Source organism: Mustela erminea, chromosome 6, assembly GCF_009829155.1.
Source record: "Mustela erminea isolate mMusErm1 chromosome 6, mMusErm1.Pri, whole genome shotgun sequence".
NCBI lineage: Eukaryota > Metazoa > Chordata > Mammalia > Carnivora > Mustelidae > Mustela > Mustela erminea.
In genome coordinates, this window is record NC_045619.1 from 40,436,282 (window position 1) to 40,448,886 (window position 12,605).

At 37.8% G+C, this 12,605-nt stretch overlaps 1 protein-coding gene across 3 annotated transcripts in view; it reads right to left on the reverse strand.

Moving 5' to 3' along the window:
• The window catches only part of NAV3 (neuron navigator 3), a 383,583-nt gene that overhangs the window by 185,162 nt on the left and 185,816 nt on the right, over positions 1-12,605 (reverse strand). For all 3 annotated transcript variants that reach the window (XM_032346929.1, XM_032346928.1, XM_032346927.1), the window contains exon 9: positions 5,141-5,256. In XM_032346929.1, coding sequence (XP_032202820.1) covers positions 5,141-5,256 — 116 coding nt within the window. The remainder of the gene's footprint in view (positions 1-5,140; positions 5,257-12,605) is intronic.

The window sequence follows — 12,605 nt, forward strand, 5'->3', positions numbered from 1 at the left end:
TTGGCAAGCTCTCTTGGCACTTCATGAAAGGGATAGTCTCTGAGGTCACATTCTTTCTGTCAGTGAATGTAAGAATGAAAGCCAAGCCATAGCAGTAAAATCTGAGCCACCACTCTGGCTGGACTTAGAGTATCGAAGTTGTGGCATGAATCTTGAAGGATAGGCAAGAAGCTCACTCACCCATTGCCACAAATTATTTAATATTTTCCACCTGACTGAAATAATTAATGGAACCCCCCCCCATTATTAGATAGGGTAAAAAGTCCCTAGGATTCCCCCCTAAGAAAATGACAAGTAATAGGAAACTTGAATGATATACACAAAGAATTCTGAGGGATAGAAGGTCACCAAATTGAAAAGGTCTTGCGTTTTCTCCAGTATGCCATTTTATTGTCATTCATTTCTGATACGTTTCTTCACACCATTTTTTAACTCCATTTTAACTTCCACTACCATTTAATCACAAAGACACTGTTTTTAGTAACTTCATGTGAATTACTGTGTAAATGAAAGTGTAAAGAGCTAAGCTTCCTGGCTAACTTCATGAATCTAGCAAACCTTCTTTTCAGTGTGAACCATTCAAGTCTGCTCCTTAATGGTATCATGAATCTTTACATGTCACGTTCTGACTAACCTGAATTGGGCCACATGTCCTTCTTGAAAGGGTCACTGTGGTTAAGGGAAAAGGTTGTTCTGATTTGATCTACTGGTGTCAATTTTACTTGAACCACAAAAGCAGTGATTGATAGGGCAATGGTTTCCCCCACCAGAAAAAAAGAAGAAGAAGAAAAAATAAGATTAAGGTGCCATTATTATCAGCTGATAGGGTAAGGGATGCTGGTCAGCCAAAACTATACCAGGATATCAAGGCATATTTATTATGAAGCCAATGGTTCTTAAGATACAGATCTTCTTTTTTTTTTTTTTTTTTTTTTTTTAAAGATTTTTTTTTTTTATTTATTTATTTGACAGAGAACACAAGTAGGCAGAGAGGCAGGCAGAGAGAGAGGAGGAAGCAGGCTCCCTGCTGAGCAGAGAGCCCGATGCGGGACTCGATCCCAGGACCCTGAGATCATGACCTGAGCCGAAGGCAGCGGCTTAACCCACTGAGCCACCCAGGCGCCCAAGATACAGATCTTCTAACCAGCTTATGCTTCTTCCTAAAACAATATGTGTAATTTTATATTTCTATTTTTATATTATTTTCATGCTCCCTCAAATAGCATAGACTTCAAAAATTCTCAAAACTGGATCTTAGCCTGCCAAGACTAAATCCATCAGAGTTCTATATCATTAGGGCTACTTCTCTTGGAGAGCAGGACAGAATTAGTCCCCAGTGAGGCCCCCGCACCAACCGTTACCAGCAAGAGTTCAACAATAAAAATAGCACTGAAATTTCTGGTTATAAAAAACCAGTGAACTACCAAGATTCCGGTGAACTTAAGAAAAGTTCCCACTTTTATAATAAAAAAACAAATGAAATTAATAAGTAGAATCTTTTTTTCAAATTGTTTTCATTGAAGTTGTTTTTTCCTGGAATATGATTTTAAGCCCTATCTAACTCTTCACAGCTAACTTAGCTGCTCCCAGGCATCTAGTAATTTAATTATTTGTGGTGTTAACTTTTGTGTCTTACCCTTCCATAACAGGGCTCATGTGTTAGTCATGTTTGTTTTCCCAATCCTTGCAACGCCCAGCATGGATAAGGTACCCAGCGAAGATTACTGAAAATATGGGTAAATGAATAAAACTCTATCTCACAACAATCCTGTGAGTTTATTAAGCATCACTGTTATCTCACACACACACAAAAAGGAAACCAAGGAACAATTCAGCTAAATGATGGCAGCACGGAGGCCGGAAGGATATTTTTCTACTTCCTAGAACATTTCACTTCCCTTATTTCATCTTGTCTTTGAAGAAATATTCTGTGGGCTCAGCAATGATTTCAAGCACTTTTGTGGTCTGTGGTTTCTCTAGCAGCCAGAATACAGTAGGGACAACAGAAATCAGGAGAAGAAAGAAAGAAAGGAAGGGGTCAAGAGAAGTTCTGTTTTTGATTTCTTAAAAAATTAAAACAGGAGATAACTAGCACCCTGAGGACTACAGAGAATGATTTGGAGCAGAGGGAGATATTAAGGAGGTAGAAGAGAAAGTAATCTGAGGAAAGGTGGAAAGAATGTGTATAAATGTTGTAGATGTGGTAGCAGGGGTAGATGTGGTAGCAGGGATGTATGAAATTCTTATCTCTCTGCTTTAATTTTTTGCAATGAAATCAACATCAAGGTCATCAGTTAAGGGAGAGGATAGAAGAAGTGGAATGGTAAGTTTGAGAAGAAAAGGTATAAAATTGTCATCTAAGAGCTTGAGAGGGTTCTCAGATGACAAAAAAAAAAAAAAAAGAATGACTGTACTGAAGAAATACAAAATGATTGCTAGGCAGCACTAAATATTCTTTAAATGTTGGGGGCCATAAATATAAAGTGAATCACATCACCATGGGACGAGTTTTCCTCCAGGTTCATTCAGTGCTGGTACGGAACTGGTGGAGGGTTGAACATAACCAGGACTGTGACTTTATCAAAGGAAGTAAGAGGGGAGCAAAAGTAAAGGGTATATGCAAAAGTCAAACTGCATTCAGTTACACAGGAGTTCAGTGAGTTGGGGTGGGGGGCAGGATGGAGAAAGAATATACAGAGTTTGATGAGGGTCAGTGAAATGCGGTGGGATCACCATTTAGACCCAATAGGAATAGAATTTTAAAATGGGATCCGTATTTAAATCAGCATTTAGAAATTCTAGTAGAAGCACTGGTAGAGTTGGACCAAAAGAAAGCGTACTGAAAAGCCAGGATGAAATCAGCAAGATTGGGATGCCTCGAAGTGAGTCTGTGGGGAAGCTGCAGAGACTGACTGATGATGCCTGAAAGGAGGGTAGGACCATTAGATTAAGTAACTCAGAAGGGATTAGAAGACAAGATCATTGGAAGAAAGCCCAGGGTATGCTAATCATCCTCTCATCACTGGTCTACCTGTATACTCTCACCTAGATTCTTCCAATTACAGCACTCAATTTATAGCTTACTAATCATAAATGAATATCCTCTTCTAGAAAATCTCAAGTTTGCCTCAGAGAATTTTTTACTATTTTATCATTTTATTTTACTATTATTTTAAGATTTTATTTATGTATTTGACAGACAGAGATCACAAGTAGGCAGAGAGGCAGGCAGGGAGAGGAGGAAGCAGGCTCTCCATGGAGCAGAAAGCCTGAGGTGGAGCTTGATCCCAGGACTCTGGAATCATGACCTGAGCCGAAGGCAGAGGCTTTAACCCACTGAGCCACCCAGGCACCCCACTACTTTATCATTTTAAACAAATTATAGAAATGACACAGATAAGACTCATTTCACCATTTATTTGCTGTTTTCTTTATTATACTCCTATCTAGATCACAGACTCAAATCTATAATTTCATATAATTAACGAAAATACAAAGTAATATTATACCTCCAATAAATCCATTAAGTTATTATGTTGTGTTCAAGTTTAGTTTATATTTCACTTCTAAATGTTAAATTTAAAACAGCAGAATATTAAATGGAAATATTAGCTGAAAATGTGAAAAAATGATCAAGCAGTGGACAGAATAAGAAACCAGAGAAAAAAATCAAATATGGATTATGTAAATAGAGATACTCAGTGATATATAGATTTCAAAGAAACAATGTTCCTTGTGAAATTCCCATAAAAATTAGAATTCAAACTGTACTAAATGCATTTTATCTTACGTACTTGAGCTCTAGTATTTCATAGGTATCTTGATACATAATTGAAGACATTCATGAATACAGAAATGTCTGAAGTATATGAATCTTCATGCCATATTAAGTTTTAAAAATATCTAGTCACAATACATATATCCATCATCATTCCGATTATGAGACTATCTGGAGCTATGGGAAAGCCAAAGCTTCCCACAACAACTGAAAAATCTGCAAATACCATCCCGATTGCTATGTCTTGCCATCACCTTTTCTACCTTTACTCAGTACTGGCCCACTGTAATCTTCACACAAACTTCTAATGCCTGATGATGCCACTGATAATTCTACAAGGACCCCTTGATTGTGTTATCAATGTGGTCATTACCTACTGGAGGATATTGTGTTAATGACTGCAGCCTGCCAAAGTATTCAAGTTCACCAAAGTGGAGAAGCTCTTTAGTACCCAAATTTGTGATATGGTTATTTTTATGAGCTTCAGGACAATTCTTTGAATCTTTGCGGTACAATAGCAACTTTTTTTTATATTAAATATTTCTTTTTTTTTTTTCTTCAGAATTTACCAGGGCTGACCAGAAACTTACTGGAATAACAGATATACCACTACTTCTAGGAATTCTTACATTTAGATAAAATGTTCTTAAACTCTTTTTCCCCTAGGAGCACATATTTTGCCAAGAGCTTTCTTAGTTGCTCATAAATATGGACCTATGTAATACAATTACACCAAAGGTTTTCCACATATGCCTATGTTTACCTGGGCCCTAGGAAAAAAAAAACCTTGGACTAACACAGAAAAGTGTGTTTTATATACTTAAAAGTCTGACAAATTGTGTCTGGGTATGAATATGGGGTTTTTTTCTTAAATTATTTCTATATAATGAAATATTTCCATAATTAGATTTTTTTCCTAAATAAACATTTGGAGCCATCATTTAAGAGTTTTCTAAATAGTATAGAATTGAAAAAAGAGAAGGTTAGATTGGCCATGGAATATTTGCATTAACATCTGATCCTTAACATTTTTTAAATCTCCAAATATATCCAAGGGTTGTCTTATTAACAATGGAAAGTTTTCTAGAACTTCTCTTATATTGAACTTGACTAAAGGCGAGAATGACCTAAAGATCTCAACCTCTAAAAGCACTACCATTCTTTACAAAATTCTTCACAGAACAACAAAGAGACCACCCTGAGCAAAGTAGCCAAATATCTAAGAATCTCTGAAGTATGAGATGTACACAGTCCATTTATGCTTAAGAAAAAACAGTATAGCACAGTAACGCTTAATAAAAAGACTTACAGAGAGATTGCAAAAATTCTGAGTTTGACCTACCCATCAATTAGGTCACTTACCAGATATCTCCTCTAGGCACTGCTTAGCAGTTTTATTATATGATAAATCCATCTTAGTAGGACTGGTACAGGAGTCAGCAGATGGTAAAGAGGTACCTTCATTTTCTGAATGCGATCTGAAATTAACCAAAAGACAGAAACATACAGCAATTGTTTTCACCAGTGACTCAAATTTCTCTTGTACAAGCAGAAATCAACATGTTAAAAGTTTTCTATCAAGGTAAGTAAGCATTTCCTAATGACGGAGACATTCCAAAACTATCTATTAGAGATAGTCTTTATTATACTTTTCATATACAACCCAAGTAGGAGTGAGATATTAAATCATATTTCCTAGACTTTCCTAAACTTGAAAGCTTGTAATTACCAGAAGTTGTATTTTGGAGAAGTAAAAGACGAAAAGATTGAACTTTTTTTTCTGCTGTTTTAGAAAAAAAAAGTCTGGCTAAGTTGTATTCTTGTCAGAATAACCAATAAAAGTACTGAAAGCACCCCTAAAATTATTTTTCCATGAAAATTCTAGAAAATATATCCTAAAATTGGAAGTATAAGTAAAAACAAATTTCAGAAAAGTTGAAGTCAATGAAAACCAAACTCTCATTAAAATTTCATCTACTGTATATTTTATGTTTATGTGTGTGTGTATGCATTGGTATGTATTTGTGTGTGTGAGTAACATGTAGAGAGTAGGTCTAACCGAATGAAAAGCACGCAACAGACCGAATGCATATATTCTGACATTCCAATCTTCATACATTGCTTCTTCCTTTTATGCACAGGCGAATGTTTTAAGAAGCATGATCTTTCCTGATGCAGCTTCAAAATCTACATATATTCGATCCAAATCACCACATTTAAAAAAATCTACCTTGTGAACTACTAAGACACAGTGAAGGCAAGGCACTATAGTATTGTATGCTAGACTGTGTCCTTTGGAGACTTCTCATTTGCTGGGCGTCCCATTTGTATGACCGGGTTTGGACCATGGCAAGAGGTCACTAAATAGTTGTCACTTTTAAAAACATCTATAGAGAATATTTATATGTGAAAGGAAAATGCAGTATGTTTTTTTCTGAATCAATTTTTAATTAATATGTTATTTTTATTCTATATCCTGGTGTTGTTTGAAAGGAAATAAAGCATAATCTCCAAAAATACTTTGAATTGATCTGACAGATAAAAAAACTCTGAGCTCATTAGGATTTTAAGAAATCATGGAAAACTTTATGCTGTATGTATGGGTATATGTGTATATACAGAGATTGATACAGAAAAGAAAGAGCTATGTAAGAATTTATACAAATGGTTTCTGTTGATTTCTGGCAGACTATCCTTATTTTATTCTAACTTAAAACTGATTATAAAAAGCGTGGCAAAACTAAGAAAGAGAATATAGTATCCAAGTGACAGGATGTACCATAAAGGCCAGTTTACCTCCATGTTGCTAAAATCAGCACATCTTAGTCTTCACCTTCCTTGATGTTTTGGCAGCATTTAGAACAGAAGACCATTAGTCTTTTCATAAAATTGCCCTACCCTGGCTTCTATTACAAAAATCTTCCAGTTTGTACCCCATTCTCTATGAATGCTACTCTTCTCCTCTTTTGTTCTCTTTTACCCAATCATTAAATGTTTTTATGCTCTTCATTGTATCCCAATGCCTTGCCCTAGTCTCACAATATGCTGCACTCAGGAAATAGTTGATAAATAAAAAATCTTACTAGTAGTGACGATAAAATGGCATCACTGGAGCACAGCACGTGGAAGGAAGCATGGTATAAGGGTGCATGCACTGGGCTTCAGTGTAAAACTTGGCTCTCTTAACTACCTACTTACTAACTCATGTGACCTTGTTAAGGTACCTGCCCTACTTGAATCTCAATTTGCTCATGTATGAAAGCAAAGAAAAATATGCTCCTTGAAAAATAATTGTGAACCCAAGCGTTATTATTACTTAGGGTTTGGAAAGGCATTCTCTTGAGGCATGTAGGATTCTGGACGACATTAAAATGTGGGGAATATATCTGGCTCTCTGTATAGCCCATTTCTTTTCTTCTCTGGCTCCCAGGTTCTCCTATAGCCCTGTCTATTGATACCCCTTGCTATTCACTGCTGAAGCCCACTATAGTTGGCTCCTCTACATGGGCTCATTTCTCACCGGCCACTGTCCTTCCCTGACCTGATCCTTAGCCAGCTGTCTGAATGAAGGGATAAAATCCTCTGAAGTTTTCTAAGGACTTTTGTTACTCACTGAAGAAGTTTAAACGGAGAGTATGTAGTGAGATGGGAGACCCCAGGGAAAGCTGACTGGCTGCTTGCCAGGAAGGCAGGGTGCCTTGGTAAACTGGCTGTGAGCCAGGATTAGCCTCTAGTCCTGCAGACTCAGTATTCACAGACTGATATCTCAGAAGCTGAGTCACTTTAAGTAGTTCACTGTGATGGTTGTCTAAAGCCCAGTGCCAATTGGTTCTTATTAGAACAAGATCAGCAGCTGTTATAGGAGCCTGAATGCCTGTGGTCATGTTAGTTACAAAGATTCACAGTATCTCCCTCTGGAAAAATCTGCATGGAGCAAAAGCATATTCAGAACGTGTTTTGAGAGTACAAATTTTGCTTTGCTCTGAACAAACAGATCTTAAAAAATACTGCTCAGAAGCTGACTGTGGCTATCTTCCTCAGTATGTGAGACCTGGTACTCCGTACCATCAACCGTCTCCACACCCCTGTCTGAGTCTCTCTGTCTCTCTCTCTCTTTTTAAGATTTTTCTTATTTATTCGACAGACAGAGACCACAAGTAGGCAGAGTCAGGCAGAGAGAGGGAAGCAGGTTTCCCACTGTGCAGAGAGCCCGATGCAGAACTCGATCCCAGGACCCTGAGATCATGACCTGAGCCGAAGGCAGAGCCTTAACCCACTAAGCCACCCAGGCACCCCGAGTCTCTTTTATAAAAAGTATGCATGCTTCTGACAGCTCAGTCTTCTCTTAGGAACCTTTGTTTTATTTTATTATATTAATCTGTCAGTGTGTGTTTCTGGCTGATTCCCTCTTTATTATCCTTTTTTATTTTAAGTCACAAGAGGCAATCTTATTTACCTTGTTTTCAAGTTCTTTGGTGTATTTTCCATGGTATTCCCTACATCAGCAATGCTATCATTGGAAAAAGGTTGATCAAGGAAAGGAACATAGAAAGGTTACATTTTAAATAATTATAAAAAGGACTTGGAAGTCACCTCTGGTTTGCATGGACATGTAAATGGGTCCAGATCTCTGTTTTACATACATTATGAGCCATTCATTTCTCCAGGGTTTCCACTTGTATTTGTTAGAGTGGAATCGGATTTTAACTCCAGTCTCCGGAGGGGCAATCACCGCTAACTGGTAAAGATTTAACTTTTATACAAATGATCAAAGAAGTTCAGTTAAATCTCTGAAGACTCCCAACATGTCCTCTCTTTTTGTGCATGTTTCATTCTAATAAAATAAAGGGATCTGGGGTTGCTTCATGAAACAATTTCTGAAGAGTTCAGAATCAATAGTGCTCTTCAATCAAAGGGTACATCTTGACAGATATAATAGATACTAAAGTGGCATCATCCACTGTTCCCACATAAACTGATACTGCATTTTCCTCATATTGATTGGAAAAAGAAAAAGTAAGTGTCATGATGTTCCTTTAAAATATTTAGAAGATATGTCCTGTGCAGACTAATAACTGCATTTACAACATGGTCAATATGTTACAAACACCCATTAAAACTGTAAAATACAACACTGCAAAAAACCACCATTTAATTCATTTAGAGTGCTAATAAGCCAGGCTCTCAGTGTTAGTATCTGTTGCTAAGGGGATAGTGGTGAAAAACCTAGACTTCACTGATGATTTACATAAAAGCTCTTTCCTGTCTCTGTGCACTTACTATGTGTTAAATGCTAGGCCTGGTATTCCTGTTGTTATGGAATGAATGTCTGTTTCTTCCCCCAAATTCTTATGTTGAAAACTAATCTCCAATATGATAGTATTAAGGGATGGAGACTTTGGGGGCTAATTAGGTCTTGAGGGTAGAGCACTGATGTCTGGGATTAGTGCTGTTGTAGAAGAGACCTCAGAGAACTCCATTGCCCCTTCTGCCATATGAGCGCAGAGTGAGAAGATGGTCATCTATGAACCAGGAAGCAAGCTCTCACCAGACATGGAATGTGCCAGCACTTTGATCTCAGACTTCCTGGCCTGCAGAATCATGAGAAATAAATATTTGTTGTTTAAGCCACTCGGTCTATGATATTTTTGTGAAAGCAGTTTGAACAGATCAAGACACTTATAATGTAGGTACTATAGATAAATTTAGGCTTCTAGAGATTAATAATTTGTCTATGGATCAAGCTGGTTGACAGTCATTCTGTATTTGAAACTGGCTGCCTCTAAATACTGTTTTTTAACTGCTACCCTCCAGTTTAATACCATCCAAATGCCCCTGGACACTATTTTAGTACATTTAAGTTCTCCTTCGCTGACACATACCTCACTCACTAAGTTAATAACACACAATATTTGAATGTGACAATATCTATTGGTCTACCTGAAATATTATTCTCTGTTCTTTACTACCTTAAATTTTTACTCTTGAGAAAAAGAAGCTATTATACACACCACTTAAAAGAATTCAACAATAAGCCTAGATACCATTAACTGGCAAATTTCAAATTTCATAAATATGGGTGTTTACTTATTGATTTATATGAATCAAGATATATCTTCCTGGGGTGCCTGGGTGGCTCAGTGGGTTAAAGCCTCTGTCTTTGGCTCAGGTCATGATCCCAGGGTCCTGGGATCGAGCCCCGCATCGGGCACTCTGCTCAGCAGGGAGCCTGCTTCCCTCCCTCTCTCTCTGCCTTCCTCTCTGCCTACTTGTGATCTCTGTCTGTCAAGTAAATAAATAATAATAATAATAAAGAGATATCTTCCTGTGCATTCATCTTAACATGGATCTAGTCACAAATATGAACACAAATAGAACTGGTCTGAGGTAGCAATATTAATTAATATTCTTACAGTTCTTGATTTATAAATCCAACAAAGGCAAAGAAAAGTATCTTTCCAAAACCACCAATGGTTCTGCTTTCTTCTTTCCTTCCCAGTGGGAAGGCGGAATGGTGACAACCAGGGCCAAGGACAGAAATCTGTCAGGGAAAAAAGCAGTTCAGTGTGGAAGGGAGATATGTTAGATTCAGGTGGGTTGAGCAAATCAGAAAACATAGTGAGGGGGTGCCTGTGTGGCTCAGTGGGTTAAGCCTCTGCCTTTGGCTCAGGTCATGATCTCAGGGTTCTGGGATCGAGCCTTGCACGCTCAACAGGGAGCCTCCTTCTCCCCCCTCCCCCGCCTGACTCTCTGCCTACTTCTGATCTCTCTCTGTCAAATAAATGAATAAATGAAATCTTTAAAAAAAAAAAAGAAAAGAAAAGAAAACATAGTGAGGATAATGGAAACCAGGTTTCTGAGTTGACTAAAGGAAATACAAGTAGAGGAAGGGAAAATACATATTGTCCTCAATTTATGACAGAGTTAAATTCCGATAAACCCATTGTAAGTTGGAAATATGAAAATACCGTAAGTTGAAAATGAATTTACTAAGAGACCGAACACCATAGCTCAGCCTAGTCTACCTTAGATGTGCTCAGAACACTTACATTAACTTCCACTGGGCAAAACCATCTCACACAAAGCCCATTTTACAACAAAGTGTTGAATATCCCATGTAATTTATTGAATACTATACTGAAAGTGACACACGGGATGGTTGTATGGGGACAGAAGGGTTGTATGGGCATCAGTTTTTTTATTCCCATGATTGCTGGCTCACAGGCTGTGAGCTCCTCCTGCTACTCGGCATCACCAGAGAGAGGACCGTACTGCATATCAGTCGCCTGGGCAAAAATCAAATCCCAACGTATGGTTTCTACTGAGTGCATATTTGCTTTGACACCATTGTAAGTTGAGGGCTGTCTGTCTTTGTGTATATATATCATAGATAGCTCACAGATGCTGAGAAAAATAATGATATAAGTGTGTATGTGGGAGCACACATATATTGGGAGGAGTGAGATCTTGGTTTCTAAATATCACTCTCTACAAAAAGAAATCAGGACTCCTTAGTAGAAGCTGCTGCCAAGACAGGGAGAGGACAAGATGAGCCTGGAACTCCTTGAGCCAAAAAGAAATGAAGCTCTCAAAGAATAATGAGAGCAGAAGCCAGCTTGAAGAGGATCCCAGTAGTGACATCTGAGAAAATTTAAGCATTAAAATAGTCATGTCAATGGATTATAATCCACTGAATACAATCGGAATCCATTAGACCACACAATTTGAAGAGAGAAGAAGGGAGAAGGAAAAAGCGTATCTCTTTCTTAAGAAAGAAAGTCAAGGCATAAATGCACAAGGAATGTGCAGGATTAGAAATCATTTGACCTCTATTAAAGTAAAATATTAATTTCCACAAGAAATCTCAATGGATGCTAAGCCTTACAGGTAAAAGTAGATCAAGGAATAGACTTTTCATAAAGAGTCTCAAAATATCTTCCCACAAAAATACTTATTAAATACAAATGAGGCAAAGTAACTCTAGAGTGAAAAACCCGGACAGACATTATCTTCATCAAGGGAGAAAATTTAACACCACCAAAATGGGAAGCAGAGATATTGTTGCTACCGGATAGGGTGCAATGGGAAGAACACAGCAGCATTTCTGTGACAAATTCTAGAAAATAAAAAACAAACAAACAAACAAAAAACAGAATATGCAGCTAAACATGAGGAAATCGCAGACAAACCCAAATTAAGAAACATTCTACAAAAGCCTGTCTTCAGCATATCAGCTTCACGAAAGCCAAGAAAAGACCAAAGGACTGCTCCAGATTGAGGGATATTAGGAAAACCGGACACCCGGATTCAATAGTCATCCTGAATCCGTCAACGGGATCTCTCTGGCACAATCAGTGAAATTGAATAAAGGCTCTGGGTGCTCTGAGTGAAGTGTATGTGGGAGTTCTTTGTACTGTTCTTGCAAATTTTCTGTAAGCTTAAAATTTTTCCAAGAGCACATAAAATATAGAAAGAAGAAACAGCAGTGGTTCAATTGGGCAATCTGGCAGTCAACCCTGGAAGCTGACTACAGAAGGTATTTGATAAAGCTTTCTGCTGAGGGAATGCCAGCTCTTAGCACTATCCCACACAACAGGCCTTCTTCTAGTGGTGTCTCTGTATTCCATCTTCAAAATACTGCTGTGTGAGGGAGTTTCAACTGCTACTCGACGCACCGATCTATATCGAATCTAGCAAAAGATCAGCTTGCCAAGGCAAGCATTCAATAAGCTGCAGTTCGTCCTGACGACCAATTATGTCCAGTTCACATAAAACCACAATTGCAGCCTAATCTGTAATGGTAGCTGCAGGGCTCACAGAAGCTTTT